This window comes from Macrobrachium nipponense, chromosome 12 (assembly GCF_015104395.2).
Source record: "Macrobrachium nipponense isolate FS-2020 chromosome 12, ASM1510439v2, whole genome shotgun sequence".
NCBI lineage: Eukaryota > Metazoa > Arthropoda > Malacostraca > Decapoda > Palaemonidae > Macrobrachium > Macrobrachium nipponense.
The window spans coordinates 84,152,151-84,170,031 of NC_087205.1; the positions used below are offsets into that span (position 1 = coordinate 84,152,151).

The 17,881-nt window shown below is 35.2% G+C and overlaps 1 protein-coding gene across 1 annotated transcript in view; it reads left to right on the plus strand.

Annotated features, from left to right (window-relative positions):
* LOC135224863 (uncharacterized) overlaps positions 1-17,881 on the plus strand; it is a 275,908-nt gene that overhangs the window by 440 nt on the left and 257,587 nt on the right. Inside the window, 6 exon segments of the mRNA XM_064264188.1 lie at positions 8,306-8,380; positions 9,755-9,974; positions 9,977-10,710; positions 12,224-12,360; positions 15,395-15,586; positions 17,665-17,836. Of these exon segments, the coding sequence (XP_064120258.1) occupies positions 8,306-8,380; positions 9,755-9,974; positions 9,977-10,710; positions 12,224-12,360; positions 15,395-15,586; positions 17,665-17,836 (1,530 nt within the window).

Sequence of the window (17,881 nt, forward strand, 5' to 3'; positions counted from 1 at the left end):
AGTTGTGCTTTTGGCTCGTGTCTGAAAATTTGGTGTTGTCTCTGGTGCTTGTAGGATGTGAAGTCCTTTGCAAAGAGAAATTATCTAAATTTATTGCTGTTTTTTTTTTGTCTGTCTACCAGGCCCTCTTCGGCGTCTGGAATCCTTTTTGTATCTCACTTTGATATGTGAATTTCTGTTGCTGTTTTTTGAAAACAGCCGAATGATTACTGATGAATGTTGTTTCCCTGTAGAATGAACCCCTTTCCTATCATCAGTCACTATTAAGTGCTTTGGAAGTCTGGAAGTTCCCCCTCATTTCAAGCTTTTTTTCAGAAAATGAAATCTATGTTTTCAATAACTATTTTATAGCCGATTCTCTTGCTGTGAAGAGTATCCAATTATTTTTATTACTGCTCATGAAATGGGACGCGATAGGCTTCAGTTTTTTTCGCTTACTTTTTTGTTGTTATTGATGGGGGGTAGGAAAGCCTAAAAAAAGGTCTGAAAAAGGTGTTTCACGTTGAGTTAAAGATACAGGAATTTCAGGATAGGATGTTTATGATTTATTTAGTAGAATGAAAATGTAAAAAAAAATAATTTACATGTTAAACACTACATAAAAATTATTTCTAATAAATTATAGCGTATTTATTTTAATTTACGTTGGTGAAACAACGCCATATTTGATTGTAGATTTTAGTAAGCGCCCCAAGTAAGGTGGAGGTCGGATCACGCTTTATTTTTATATAAGACGATTTTCCAGACTATACATTTTCGTGCTTTAAATTAAAACAATTTGCCTCAAGAACGTATCATTTCGATATAGGGTCAGACTGTAACCTAACTAGTGAAAAATATTGCGATTTGGAATGCAAACTGGAAAAGAATATTGTTTCAAGAGGAAAGCATCTTTGAATGATTTTTTTAACTCTTCTAACAATATTGTTACTCACTATAGTCAAGGGAGATTTTTAAGAGATATTTTGGAGAGCAGAAATTAGGGTTCAGTTTCCCGCGGGACATATGTATATAACTTTTGCAGTCTTTTGTCGCTGATAATTGCTTCCCCAAACTGGTACTTATCGGAGAGTGAAGAGACCTTATAAACTCGGTCTCATTATGAGCTAGTTTATGATACTGCAGTATTTAAAAAAAAGCTTCTTTCTCCTAATCTGTCTGTCTGTAGCCTGGTATCCCGTATCGTTCTTCCAGCCTTTAGCTTCGCGTCTTGCTTTTATCAAATTAAATAATTTTGATCACCTTTATTGGGTGACAGCCCACTTCAGGGAATAAATCGACCGGAGTGTAACTACATGTTGAACTGATTCCACCTGTAACGCTTAGAATGTAAAACAAAGTTGTAGTTTTGTATGATTGTTGTAAAGGTGTCATACTTCACGTTACTGATTAAAACCAAAGTATCTGAGAGAGAAAACAAGAAGCGTTAATATTATTTTATATCGCAATGTTGATGGAAATCTGCTTTTTTGTTACATGGTATATACAGAACCACTTCAAACGTTGTTATTTTACTAAGCACTTAATAGATTGACCAGGCAATAGTTAGTGACAGCTGCGTGTAGGGGGAGAGTGGGAAAGTATCCACTGGGCTAATTACAAGCCTTCAAGAAATTAACACTTAAATGAAAAGTGTTCATTGTTATCGGATTTTCGTTAATTAAGAGCACCCTGGCAACGGCCAGCGGATGCCCGTACTAGTCTGTCTTTTTTTCCGTTTGTTAACTTCATTAGAAACACAACCTTTAGAGAAACTTGCATGAAGCCACCCTGTCATTTTGCCATTAGGATATGTAAAGATTGACACTTTATTACGTGTTACAGGTCGTCTTAGACGTTATTAAAGTAGTTGCAGTTATACGTATCATTCTTACTTAATAGAGTCCTATATAATGTCTGATTGAAGACGTTATCTTAGAATACCTGACCAAATAAAATTTCGTTTCAGCTGTTCCACTTCCTTAATTTTAGGAAATGGCAAAATCCATGTTCGACATGCTGACGAATGTCTTGGTTAATATTAGTTTAATTTTCGATACTGAAATTGAGGATGTTCTGTGACAGAAACAACTTTGGTTATTGACCTTCAATTTTTGTTATTCAAAATGAGCAAGTGGACGTAGAAGACTGAAAGGCCGTTAACCTGCAAAGTAATCTTCCGCACAATATACTGACCGTATGTGGAAACGTACGTCGAGAGCAAAATCAAAGTTTCAGTTTCTTAACTCTTTCTTTTGATCTGCCTTTTTATTTTTTCATTTTTTTTTATTTCTATTTTTTTTTCGAAGTGAAATGGCTTTGCTGTGGATTTCACCTAATCTCCTTTCCTGTTGCTCTTACGTCTGCCTGACATTTCTCTTAATCTTATACTTTTTTGTACTGGTCACCACGAAGAGAATTTTTGTATAGTTGTTTGCATGATGCTGCTTGTTACATTACAGCCGTACTTATTCTGTTATGCATAACTGATATAATCGTTGTGGCTTTGTTTTAAGTATTAATACTATTGTTGTCGTAACCTTATTTTATTTTCATATTTCTTTTTTTTTTTTTTTGCTTAGTCATTAAAATCTAAAACGATTCTTGTCAAGGTGCGATGTCCTGCGTTGGAAGTTTTGAAAGCTAAAATCAACGCCACTGTAGTTCCTCAAAAGCATGTGAAACATTACATCATTTTGGTATTGGATCCCATGTTCTCAGATGTTTGGTATTGGATCCCATGTTCTCAGATGTTTGGTATTGGATCCCATGTTCTCAGATGTATGTATGTATATGTATATCACCAAGAGATTCGGTTGTAACAGGAGAGAGTATAACATATGGAGATGAATGAAAATTTGATTAGAGGCTTAGGACTAGGATGCAAAATTTGAGGGTAGGTCACTAGTTTAGCAGGGAGTGCTTAGAGGTTTAGGTACAAAGGAAGAAGGAAGAGAAGTAAGTGGTGGAATAATGGAATGAAAGCGTTAGTGAACGAAAAGGAGAATGGTGATGGAATAATGGAATGAAAGCGTTAGTGAACGAAAACGGAGAATGCTTGAGGTGCAGTTCTAGGATGCAGTTTGATGTGTGATATTGAACAAGTACTTTAAAAGAAGTACTAGTAGAAAGTAAGTGCATTCAAAAGAATGTATCATGTTTGAAAAGAGTATAATGAGTATTATGATGGGTTATTGAGTTTTTTGGACAGAAGAAAGGCGGGTCTGCATGTGCAAGAATGGAAGAGACTAATGCAGAAGTGTAAATGAGAGGTGAAGTAAATAGGGCACTTGAAAGGTTAAATCATGGAAATGTTAAAGGAGATGGTAGGATCACATGTGTGACGTTGTAGTATGGTAGTAATACTGTGAGTACGTTGTGTAAGGTATTTCTGGATGAGAGAAATGTTCCAAAGAACTATGTTAAGGAATTTATTATTCCTTTGTGGGTATTTAGAGGGCGCTGCAAGAATTATATGGGCATAGCAATGCTCAATGTACTGAAAAGGTGTAAGATAGGGCTTTGACTAAAAAATGAGGAAAAATAACAGGAGGACGAATGATAGAAGGGCAGCGTAGATTTAGGGAAGAGAGTGGATGTGAAAAGTTTAAAAGTAAAAATAAAAAGGCTGTGTTGCATTAGAAAAAGTATGACATATTTGATAGCGATATAGACAGGAGGCAGTTGAGGATGATTGTTTGAGAAGTTAATTTGTTCAGAATATCGATGATTGTGTTGGAATATGTAGACGGGAGAGAGTGACTGGTTTGGTGTAGAAGTGTGTTGTTGACGAGGATGTATTGAATGCCTTTATATGTTCAGTAATTCTTTTGAAGCAATGATGTGATAAGCTAGGTAAGCAAAAGGAAAGGGGTTTTTGATGAAGTCTAGAGAGGCTGATATTTGCAGGTGATAGTGTGAGCTGGTGTTAGGGAAAGGATGCTGCAAAAGCTGGTGAAATAGTTTGCAAGAAGAGAAAGTTGAATGTGAATGTATGGATTGTATGTATGAATGTATGGAAGCAAGGGGAAAGTTATGGGTGTAAATGAAAGACAGGGTAATAAGCTTTAATGTGGACTATGGAAGACAGGATGTAGGTACTGAAGTAAGAATCCGAGTAAAATATATGCAATTGCGGAAGAGTGTCTTCAAAAGCAAAGCTTATAATGTATGAAAAGATTCTTGAGTCATGGCTTCATGGCAGTGAAAGCAAATGAAAGAAAAACGGCGGAAGCCGTTGAATTTAATTATTCGCTGAGGATGAATGAGTATTTTAAGGTGATTAGGTTACTTGTAGAAAATTGAGGACGATAAGTTGCTCATATGACTATCAGTGCGGAAGTTTGGTTGGTGTGGCAGAGGTTTAGTGAAGCCAAGGGAAGGAACGAAACTCCTGTCCAATAGGAAATGGAGTTTTTGATGTTTTTCATATCCTAATTTTAACTGAATCTAAATTTCTGGAAATGATGAACATTTATGCGATGCTGCTTCTGACGAAGATGGATATTGTATTATTTGATGAAAATGGTTACGGATGTTATATGGTATTTTAACGTAGAAGAATTCTTCTACGAAGATCAGTTTCTTGTTCATTTGCTTATGTTTGCCGTTTGCAAAATTCTGTAAAATATGTTGTATCCAAATCTTCTATTCCGGGCCTGAATTTGATGATCTGCCGTGTGTTTGCAGACATTTAAGAATCCTTGACTTGAATTTGATGTTAATGGACTCGATGCTGATGGAGTTTTATGCCTTTTTCCTTTTGAAAATAGTCTATACTAAGTTCCTACTTTACCTGTCATTCAACTTATATACAATTACGCTTCTCTTCGCTTGAAGAAGATAACTTAGCTTTACGTGGATATGAAAAACCTATTGCTTTTTTACACCTCTTCAGTCATGTAGATACTGAAAATGACTTCCCTTCCGTTTACAACTTACCTGAGCATTTGTTAGCTTTGTCAGTCTGGATTATTAAGGAAAATGTCTTTGTGGATATTCAGATATTCTGCTGATATTCCCACTGTGTTTGTGTTTTTTTCTTTCTCATTTTATAAATATGTTGCACAGAGTACCTGTTCAGAGGGACTTTGGATAATAAAAGATAATGAATTTTCGTCATCTCGTTGAACAAGTTCACCATGTACATCAGTAATGAAGTTACTGGAAATTTTAATTGGGTGCTTTTATCACTCCTTAGGATGTTGCAGGTCTCATATTAGTTCTCTTCTGATGTCTTCTAACTACTGTTCGAATATTTTAATTCTTGTTCGTCTTGCTTTGGAAGGGATTTGCTTTTCAGCCTTGGTCTCTGTGTACGCCTCAATGGAAATAATGATTGTTCTAATTGTTATTATTGTTGTGGTTGTTTTGTGCTTTTTATACAAACTTGGGCACTTCCCTTATAAATCCAAAATTAGCTTGAAGTAAATTTAAAAACTAATATGTTGTTATCTTTGTCGCTGTTTTGAGCTCTGTTTACAAAAACTAACACCTTCCCTATAATTCGAAAGTATTGTTTGAATGTTTCAAAAATTAATGTATTCTACATCACCCACTCCACACAGAAATTGAAAGTAAACCTGAAACGGATGGAATTACGAAGGAAGCTGTATCGCCACTGTTATCACCGTCAATATCCCAATATTCATCTCTTACGTTTTTCTTCTCTTTTTTTTTTCTTTCTTAAAGGATCTCTCGTTATCTAAAAGTGCACAGGTGTGCTTCCAGTTCGAACCAGCTACCTATCATAAAAGGATAGACAGTCAATCGGTCTGACCTGACATCCGTCAGGTGTTCGGTCAGATATTTATACATGATAAACGCTATCGACTTCGATTGGTGACGTTTGCTGGTATTGATCGATTCACTCTAACTCGCTCACGCACACACTCAGACAAACTCACATGTATGTATGTATATATATGAATATATAGGAATATATAGTGTAAGCTATATATTCCTTATGACTGTGTGAGTTTGTCTGAGTGTGTGCGTGAGTGAGTTAGAGTGAATCGATCAATACCAGCAAACGTCACCAATCGAAGTCGATAGCGTTCATCATGTATAAATGTCTGACCGAACACCTGACGGATGTCAGGTCAGACCGATTCGCTCTACCTCAGAATTAATATAATTATATGATATATAATTCTGAGCGAATCGGATATTAGAGGACATTTGTAGCTAATACTGTGTAATATATATATATATATATATATATATATATATATATATATATATATATAAATGTACGTATTAAGCTACAAATGTCCTTTAATATCTGATTCGCTCAGAATTAATATATTTTCATATATGTTATATTAATTCTGAGAGAGAGCGAATTTGATATTAAAGGAAATTTGTCGCTTAATGCGTATATATGAATCACGGTGATATTATTAATATATATATATATATATATATATATATATATATATATATATAAGTGTGTGTGTGCGTGTATGTATGTATGTATGTATGTATGTATATTCATATATATATATAATATATATATGGTGTGTGTGTGTGTGTGTATGTATGTATGTATTTATGTAATGTATTATGTATGTATATATATATATATATATATATATATATATATATTATAGAAACTATATATATATAAACATGGGGCACGTGTAAACATCCCGATCACGAAGATATTCATGCATGCACGACGGGCACTCCCATCTGCAAAGATATTTTTATTATTGAAAACTGCATTTGCAAGAAATCTTTTTGGTATCTCAGCAGAGTAGAAAGCTTTGACAATTAACTATCCGTAAAAGGAATTAAAACAACCGAAATTAATATGAATCGTATTTTTGACATATGTTGAGTAGATAAATATTTAGAAAATAGATTTAGGAAAACTAAGCTCATCAGTGAAACTAGCTTTTTTGTTTCTGCTCGTATTCAACCTTGCTGTGAATATCCTAAGGTCCTCTTGTTCCTTTGGCTAAAGCAACCTAGACATAATGTTAAAAGGAACTTTATCCATAACTGCGCTATTGTATATTAAGTAATTCCGTTATATACGTCTTTCATTCAAAATTACGGACGCTCCCATATATGATGAAGCAAACCGTAATAGCCTTGTACCTAGTGACGAAATGTTGATCACCTCATCTACCGAGTGTTTTACTAAAAATCTCGACTTGTGTGTGTGTGTGTGAGAGAGAGAGAGAGAGAGAGAGAGAGAGAGAGAGAGAGAGAGAGAGAGAGAGAGCCACTGGATCTGTCCACTCTGACAATGGATTAATTTTGAAAGAAAGTTGAAGGGTAGTTTTCAAATTCCTGCATGAACACAAAGACTGATTTCCAGAGTTTTAGGATGCATATCAAAGATGGCCACTAAAGGAACAAAAGATGAAACTAGCAACACGACAAATGTGGTATCCGCTTTTATTCAACTGCTACCAGTACTTTTCTTACTACTGTTATGAATTCATTACCATCATTACCGCTCATGTTGTGCAAGCAACCTCCTCCTTGCGCCTTCTCCGTCTCTTTTCAAAAGTTGTATTAGTCATACGTACTGGATAATAACTGTCATCGCCTCTTGACATGGCTCTGTCGGTGTCCTCGCTCGCAAAGTATCAGTTGCGCAGTGACGCGCTTTTGAACGGAAACCGGTCGTCTGACCCGATGCGCATTACTTCAGAAGTTCAAGGTTATTTCTGGCTTTGCTTTTCTATGATATTTTAGAATTTAATTCAAGTTCATGCCCAAATTCGAGTTTATGCCCAAATTGCCCTCTTTGGATAGTGATATTGCAGAAGATCGAGAAGGAAACATTGCTAGAAATATTATTATTATTTTTATTCAAAGGATGAACCGTATTCATGTAGAACAAGCCCACAGGCGCCATTGACTTGAATAGAGAAAAATTTCTAATATAGCATATTACCTGCCCTCGTGCATTTGGAACACAAGTCTGTTTCTCTGATTTAATAGGTCTTTGAGATAGTTATTTTGTTATATAAAATACTTACAATTTTAGGAAGCCAGTTAGCATTAGATTGGAACCAAAGAAAATGCTCGACGCTTATGGGCAACACAAGTATAGCTTAAATTAAATCTAAAGGAATGTGCGTAATTCAGAAACTTAAATATTTAAGACAGAAAAATTGGCTTCCAGAACTGATGAACATTCTCTGATATCTAAAGTTGACTTTGTCAATCATTTTCTATTAGTTTAGCTAAAATCTAGGGACTGCAACGGACAAAAGGAAGGATAATGATAGGCCAGGTCAGTTCATGGTGAGGGATTCGTTGCCATATGCCGTTAGATGATTGATTTGTGTAATTTCTGTCCCCGCAGACCACACCGACCATCCCACTACCCGTCAGGATCTGGATACAGTAGGTACAGGAGGAACTTCCGGAGTGGCGATGAGTAAGTCAAAGAATGGAGTACCTTTTGCAAACACGAATCAGACAGCTTTTGCAAACACCTTTCAAGTAGGTCACGTATCTCCCCCACCACCACCTCCCTAGGAGTCCAACTGACTTTTTTCCGTAGTTGCCTAGGTCTGGCATGATTTCATCTCGTTTGGGTAGTTTTTAATCTAGTGTATGCCCCGTAGTATCCCCTTTCACTTTTGATGTTCATGGGCAGGAAAGTCAAACTGCGTTGCCAGATCCCTGTAATAGATGGTAGGAGGAGCAGAATGAGGTGCGGGGTTTGAAGTGCGATCGTATGTCGATTTAGGAGGTTGCTGTGACTCTGAATTTGAAGCATATTTTTGTAGACTCTTCATAGGTCATCTCACTGACTCTTCGTAAGTTCTCTCATGCAGAACGAACGCTAGATAGGTTTATCGTTTTTCGTGTAGCAAGTTGGTTAGAGAAAATTATAACTTGGCAAACGTATTATTACCTATAACTACATTTATGGACCAGTTTTATAGGTAGTTTATATAAGCGCCTCAGTGGCGTGGTTGTTATGGTGTTTGCGTCCCTCCTCAGTGGTCGCGGGTTCGATTCTCGGCCATTCCATTGATGAGTGAGAGATGTGTATTTCTGGTGATAGAAGTTCACTCTCGACGTGGTTCGGAAGTCATGTAAAGCCGTTGGTCCAGTTGCTGATTAACTACTGGTTCCATGCAACGTAAAAACACCATACAAACAAACAAACAGTATAGGTAGTTTATGTATGCAAGATATGTTTGTACATATATGTAATATCAATATTGTTACGTTGCGCTCGCGCACACACACACACACACACACACACACACATATATATAATATATATATATATATATATATAGATATATAGATCTATATATATATATCTTATATCAAACAGAAATATTTTGAGAGAGGAACTCTGGAGAATCATGCATTTGATAATGGCATTGAATCTCTTTCGGTGCAAATCATTATAGTAACAAAAGGAAAACTTGGAATTTGTGTTATTTTTTGTGTTTGTGTTTTTAGGTTTATTGGTTACCATCTAAGATAGTTTCCACTCATATTCTAATAATGTACATTAAACTTACTGAAGAAACTTGCATTGGAAAGTGATATACTGTTCTATGAATGAAATAGTCCTCAGAATCAGATGAAAACATGTACCTCTTGACAATTACAGTATTCAAATTATCTGCATTAGAACACTCAAAGAGGCAAACAAGTTACTTGTTATTTGATGTATTTATATTAGCATTCCTTTAAAGTGTTTATTTCAAATTGATATTTAGAATATTCGCTGCACTTACGGTATTGACTGTGTTTTTACTGATTGATCTTTGCTTGCTCCAAACAGGACAGGTCCACTAACGGGGTTTCCTGGATTTTCATCCCCAAGGAGAAGCTCCTTTAATGCAAGGAAAGGAGGCCCAAGAGGTTTTGGAAGCAGCGGTGGGCCCTCTGGTGGATTTCCAGTTCTTGGCGGTCCAGAGGCCTTCCTGGAGCCTGCCACCACAGAGAAAAGCGACTATGAAGAAGTGCTTGACATCCAGGGATTCAAATTTCCCGGCGTGGGGGATTTGGGGGCTCTAGTTCTGCAAGTGCAAGCTTCGGAAGTGGGAGGGCAAGAACCACCAGAGGAAGGAAGGGCGGCGCGAAAGGAGGCAGTAAAGGTGGAGGCACAGACTTGGCGGGATCATTTTCATTCGGAGGGAGTTCAGAAGGTGGTCTGCCGCTGCCCTTTGGTCAAGAACCACCAATAAAATTCCCGTTCACCGGACCATCAGCAGCTGGCTTCTCAGGTTCAGCAGGAGCTAAATTTAGCGGCTTTCCTGGTGGGTCACCATTTGGCCTAGGCCAAGATCCCGGTGGACTGCCCGGCCTAGATCTTGGAGGTCCAACCAGCGCAGAGTTTGGTGGATCCGCTTCAGCTTCCAGTTCCGGTTTTCGTGGCGTAAAGGGAGTGAAAGGACCAGGCTTCGGCGGGGGATCGAGTCCTTACTTCGGTGGTTCCCCCGGAAGCTCCACTGCTAACCGAAATCCATTCGGTTTCCCTGCTCCATCAATCACTTCGTTTAGCGGGTCACTTCCCTCCGGAGGATCAGCATCGGCAGGCAACCCATTTGGCACAGCAGAATTTTCATCGGCGGGGGGTGGAAGCGCCATCTTCCCTCAGCCGGGGAAACCGTATGACATCAACAGCCTGTTTCCTCAGCCCATTGACTCTGAGTCTCCAGTTGTGTTCCCCAACAATCTTCCTTTCGATATCAGTGAATTTGTCAAAATATTTGACACTGTGACCACCACACCCAAGTAAGTCTTTTGATAATTAGTTATTTGCTTCATATCATAACTTTAAGTTTGACCTGAGATACAAATAAAATGAAAGCTTTACCTTGGTGAACGTTAGTTATAAAGAAATTATCATTCATTTATTTCCTAAACCTTCTTTCATTTACAATTTCTTGATTTTGACTATTCTTAAAGTTTGACTTAATATGCAAATGGAAATAACGGGTTTTCTTTAATGATGATTTTATTATACTTTTTATGTCAAATGTGAATAGTTTTTAATTCTTAGAATTGACGTATGAGTTTACTTCATTATATTTAGACTAGAAGTTAAAAAGAATAAAAAGAATAAGAGTGTGCTTTAAGATTAAAAACACGGAAGAATGCAAATGATTCTGGAGATTATGTCTTCAACCCATTCCATTCACTGGAGCTGTTCAGTCACTGAAGCTAAATGCCTCAAATTTTAAATAGGTCGGAAGTGCAATTTGTCTCGCTTCAAGTTTCAGCCATACTTATATTTTGATTTGTGTAGGGTAACATAAATAATACCTCAAATTTCGGATGTGTTGATATTTTGTTTATTATTTGTTTATTGATTAATCTTGATTCCAAATTTCGGATGTGGACGTAATGATTATACTTAATAAATTTTGCCTCAGATTTCGAAAATATAGGCAGGTCTATTATAATTCGATTATTAATAATATTGCATTAAATGTGAGATGTTCCAGTAATTTTATTGGTATTTAATTATTGATAAATAAAACCATAAAAAATTTTGGATAATATAAAAGAAATTTATAACGAAGGAAGATCTCCAAAACAGAATTCAGTATGACAGATCACGGAGTCACGTCTTACTGTCAAATACAGGTATTTTAAATATTATTAAAATAATTGTCTGTTTTACGGTTTTACTCAATATTCAGGGTGGGCCAAAAGTAGCCTCACAGTTACTTCATGAACTGTTTCTCATTCAAAGTACTCTTCAATAGAAAATTAATACTGTGCCATTAATACATGCTACTTATTTTTATCCTTTTCATGTCACTCATTCTTAAATATGCCACTTATTCATGTCTGAAAAATTTTATGCGTTTAATAAATTATTTTTTATTCTGCTTTAACTGTGAGGCTACTTTTGGCCCACCCTGTATATACAGCCTCGCGTGAAGTAGTAAAAATGTTAGTACATCTAAAATTCTTGATACTCTTATATTTGCCACTACTACTCTGGGTCCGTTTGGAATGGAATGGAATAGAATATAGAGTTTAGGCCAAAGGCCAATCACTGGGACCTATGAGGTATTAGCGCTGGGAAGGAAATTGAGAGTAGGAAGGTTTGAAAGATGCAACAGGAGGTGCACTGAGGGCATTACCCCTCTGCAGGGTGCCCCATTTGGAAACTTTTCTCAAACGCCTCTCTTCAGGTCTCTCTGACCCCCTGTCTCCAGAGGCTTGGGTCCTGGGCATTTGCCTTACCTTTTCATTCATTTGCAAGTGTTTCTAATTCACGTTTCTCTCCCTCAAGACCTCCCAACAGGGTGACATCCTCTGAGGATATCAACAAGGTCTTCAGCAGCAGTCACGAAGAAGAGTATGATGCCGAAGAAGAATTTTATCCCGTGTTTGGAGAAGCCACGAGAAAAACGCCCGACATAAGGAGAGGTGATTTTTGTTGGGCCTTTCGTTTTAATTCAGCTGTTATTGTTATTATTATTATTGGCTTTTGTAGTCATGGGCGTAGCAAGGGTTGGGGAAGTTGGGCGCTTAGTATTGGCCAGTACAATCTACAATATGTAAGTCGTAGAGGTGAGGAAACACCACAGGCGGATGGACAGATGGAAAAAAACAGAGCATAATGACGAAGTATTACCATTACCGTGTGAGAGTAAATCACAATAAAACTGGTATGAAGGCAAATTGTAGGCTCTTCCCTAGGATGCTTTCTGAAATCCGAGTTACACCCATGGAAATAGTATAAATCCTGTAGTTTAGCTTGGCTAATTTTGAGTTAGATAATTGCGTACGGATGGCAAGGGGGACCAGAGAATATTAGCCTTGAAGTCAGGAAAAATAATAAGACTGGTAAGAACTAAGTGTAAAAATTTGTTCTCTAAAGCTATTGACGTCTTTATGACTTATATATTTACCAAGGTATCCCATCGTTTATTGATATTTTTCCCAAGGTATCCCTTCGTTTAATAATAATATATCCCAAGTATACCAGCGTTTAATCATATATTTTCCAAAGTATCCTATCGTTTAATGATAATATATCCCAAGGTATCCCAGCGTTTAATCATATATTTCCCAAAGTATCCCAGCGTTTAATCATATATTTTCTAAGGTATCCCAGCGTTTAGTAAATCTTCTACAGGAACACTTTAATTTAAATTTGCTGGGGACTTGTGTTTCAGGCATTGATTAACTTATTCATTCAGTCCGAGTGTTGCTTGAGTGAAAATAAGAACGATTAAAAGCTGAGATTCAGGGTTTACTTTTTATGCACATTAAGTATTGAATAATGAATGACCAGGTCCCTTGGCAAGGTACATCGACAAGTCAATATATTTTATCCCATTTTCTTATAGAATGTGCCGTCACAGGATTGTTTTAGTTGCTTTCATGACTATTTTATTACTTAAATTACGATGCAATTTTTTCCCCGATAATGTGAGGCTTCCCAAATAAGCAGCCTTCCATTTATGGAGCACTGTGATTAAGATAATCAGTATTGCTGCCTTAATTTATCCCTTGTTTATGAAGTACAGACGCTTCTCTACTTACGAACGAATTACGTTTCGAACGGCTGTTCGTATTTTGATTTGTTTGCAAGTCCAACTTGATATACTCAGAGTCAGTATGTACCGTATTGTGTTTTTCCATAATAAAACACAGTACTAGTACTGTACTGCATTTTATTGAGTTCTTATTAATACATTAAACTACATTATGCAAATTGTGATGATAATGCGGTAAAGTACATTTTTAATTTACGATTATGGTTGTTCGTATACCTGAAAGTTCGTAAGTTGAAAGTTTGTAAGTAGAGGAGCGTCTGTATATTAAAAGTGTTGGCGCTTGTGTCACTGATTGTATCTTTACTTAGTAATTAGGATTTGCCAAGTCATCGATCATTTTTCTGTGAGTGTATAGCCTACTAAGTTTTCGGGTTGCCGAACGCTGAAATGTGGTCATTAGGCCTTGAATTCATTAATATATTTAGTCTGAGATCACCTGGTATCTCATTTTTATTGAATATGTAGGATTTTTGAATAATTTTTGTGAGGCTATGAACTACCTATATTTTTGAGGCAGAAGGAAGGCCATTTAGATATGTTAAGAACCATTTAAATGCTGACAGTTTATTTTAATTATTTTCATTGGAAACGCCGTATATTCATGGAATATAATACTTAGACGTTTTTCAATTAATATTTGTACCATTCGTCACGTTCATTTGTCCAGTAACTTAGGTATTTGTTTATATAGTATTGATAAACTTTTCTATTCTCATTGCTGATGCTAGAGGAATTTCTGTTTTACTTGCTTTTCAAGAGTGGCTTTGCCTGATTTGCTTGTTTTTATACAGCTTTTCTTCACATTTACTGTATGTCACGGATTAGTCGTGCAGAGTATTATTTTTCGAATAGTATTTTCCCCCGTTATAAGTAAGAAAGAAGCTAACATTCCGCTTACTTGCAATTCACCCTCCCAAATATGATGATGTGATGGAGGATTCCTTTTCCGGACACGTTCTTGATAGAGAAGAGTAACCGTTTTCGGCAGCTTTTTCTCGCTTTGTGATAGACTTAAACTCTTCTATTATCATATATATATAATATATATATATATATTGTATATAATATATAATATATATAGATATATACAATATTATATCTATAGATATATATGGTATGTAGTATAATAAGAATTATATCTATATATATATATGTATGTATATGATATATATATATGTATATATATAATATAGTAATATATATAATTAATATATTATATATATTATAGATTATATAATTATCTTAATATTAATTATAATATATATATATATTAATATTATTAATAAATATTATATATATATATGCTATATATATGTATATGTATGTAATATAAATATATATATATATATTATTATATTATATATAATATATATATATATATATATATAGGTATATGTATATATATTGTATATATATATATAAGTATATATATATATATAATATATATATATATATATATATCATATATTGTAAATATATATAATATTAAGTTATTATATATATATATCTATATATATAATATATATATAGTATTTATATACACATATAAATGCGTGATTCAAAAACGAGAAAAGAAAGTGATAAGATAAGAAAAAGGCAATCGTTCCGTGGTAAGCAAATACGATAAAAATTCGACGTTTGAACGGGACTTGACGTATACCGTATGAATTACTTGTATTTTTAATGTATTAATTTGGTTGCAAACGCCATACGTGAAATGTCACTATAATCCTTTACCGAACCAATGATTCCCTCTCAATTTGGAGATGTGAAGCTCTTTTGAAGAAGGTTTTGAATTAATTTTTTTGATCCTGGGATTAGGATTTTGAGTCTCACATTCATTGTAAATTTTCCTTACTTGGATTTGATTTTTAATGTGAGGGAATGATTTCGTTTAGGCTGCATATCGAAACCAGCAGCCCCTAATAACGGCCGAGCCGAATGTTCCAACTATTCGGGTTGCAAAGCCGTTTGCAACAGGCGCTACCAGTTCCCTGGAGGCGAGAAGAGGCTCTTCCTGGAGTGCGACGAGGAGGACGGCGAGTGGAAAGTGGCCGGCGACCAGTGGGAGACGCTGCCAGATTGCATACGTTAGTACCACGGCTGAGGTTCTGTTCTATTTTTGAGATGTTTATGAAAGTTTGGGTATTTTTGGTTAATTTTTCTTCATCTGACGGAAGATTCTCAGGGTTCATTCATTAATACTCAAACCTAGTACGTCCCCTCCATCACCCTGCTTGAGAGGTCAATGTTTGCAAAAGAATTAAGTGGTTGCTTTCTGTAAGGAACAAGCAAGTACTTTTAAGCGTAGAAAGGAGATTCCTTTTATTTTAGTGTTAAGTACGTCTCTACACTTAAAACGGCTTCTGCAACTTTTTTGAACGCTTACCAGCCACCAGCAGATATGGTACTTAATGCTTTTAATTTATCCAAGAGACAGAGCAAGTTTAGTGGATTTTTTTTCTCTATAAAATCCGCTCCGAACCATTCAATAACATTTGATTTTCATCATGGCTAAAGATTTATCCCCTCCCCCCACTGGAGTGACGTTTCCCCGTTTCATTTCAAGTGTTTTTTATTGAAAAAACACGAGCTTTGGCCTATTAAGTAATTTGTTGTGAAATGTTGAGAAGTCAGTAGTCTAGAAAATCGATTGAATTGGTCAATTGTTTTGTATTTGCAGACTTCTCGTATACCCTCAAGATTAACCTTTTTCTCTTAGTTAAAAATTAACGTAGTGTTTTTTCCTATTTTAGTTAAAAGTTAACGTAGTGTTTTTTTATATATTTTAGTTAAAAGTTAACGTAGTGTTTTTTCCTATTTTAGTTAAAAGTTAGCGTAGTGTTTTTTTTCTATTTTAGTTAAAAGTTAACGTAGTGTTTTTTCCTATTTTAGTTAAAAGTTAACGTAGTGTTTTTTTTTCCATTTTAGTTAAAAGTTAAACGTAGTGTTTTTTCCTATTTAGTTACAAAAGTTAACGTAGTGTTTTTTTTTCTATCTTTAGTTAAAAGTTACGTAGTGTTTTTTCTATTTTTAGTTTAAAAGTTACCGTAGTGTTTTTTTTTTTCTATTTTAGTAAAAGTTAACTAGTGTTATTTCATTTTGTTTTTAGTTAAAAGTTAACGTAGTGTTTTTTCCTATTTTAGTTAAAAGTTAACGTAGTGTTTTTTCTATTTTTGTTAAAAGTTAACGTAGTGTTTTTTTCTATTTTATTTTTTCTAGTTACGTAGTGTTTTTTCTATTTTAGTTAAAAGTTAACGTAGTGTTTTTTTCTATTTTAGTTAAAAGTTACGTAGTTGTTTTTTTCTATTTTAGTTAAAAGTTAACGTAGTGTTTTTTTCCTATTTTAGTTAAAAGTTAACGTAGTGTTTTTTTTCTATTTTTTAGTTAAAAGTTAACGTAGTGTCATTTTAGTTAAAAGTTAACGTAGTGTTTTTTTTTCTATTTTTAGTTTAAAAGTACATTAAAAGTGTTTTTTTTTCTATTTAGTTAAAAGTTACGTTTAGTGTTGTGTTTTTTCTATTTTAGTTAAAAGTTAACGTAGTGTTTTTCTAATTTAGTTAAAAGTTAACGTAGTGTTTTTTCCCGTTTAGATAAAAGTTAACGTAGTGTTTTTTCCTATTTTAGTTAAAAGTTAACGTAGTGTTTTTTCCTATTTTAGTTAAAAGTTAATGTAGTTTTTTCCCGTTTAGATAAAAGTTAACGTAGTGTTTTTTCCTATTTTAGTTAAAAGTTAACGTTGTGGTTTTTTCTATTTTAGTTAAAAGTTAATGTAGGGTTGTTTTTTTCGATTTTAGTTATTAAAGTTTAACCGTAGTGTTTTTTCTATTTTAGTTAAAAGTTAAACGGTTCAGGTGTTTTTTCTAATTTAGTTAAAAGTTAACGTAGTGTTTTTTCCTATTTTCTAATTCTCTGTTCCTTATACTACGTGAACTGCATTCTCCCATTTTCGTGTAGTTGTTATTCATAGAAGGAAGTTTTAGAATCAGCTCAATTCTCCTAATCTAGAACACAGTTACAGCTCCATCACACTAAATTAATTAACAGTGACACGTTTCCTTTTGCACTGCAGCCTACAGCCCTTCACTGCCGATAATTGAATGGAACATTTTGTTTCACTTGATACCCGAATATACCCTGCAATAAATTTCTCGTCTCCCTCGATCAGCTATCTGTCGGCCTCCATGTCAGAACAGCGGAATTTGCTTAGCTCCCGATGTCTGTGACTGCCCGGACAACTGGGAAGGAGCCACCTGCGAGATTCCAAAGTCCCCGGCCAAGAAGGAATGCGCCTCCAAGCCTCCAACGCCCATGAATTCCAGGATTCTCTGCAGCAAAGAGTAAGGACTGATGCCACTGCGCTTTCTCCCTCTCTCTCTCTCTTT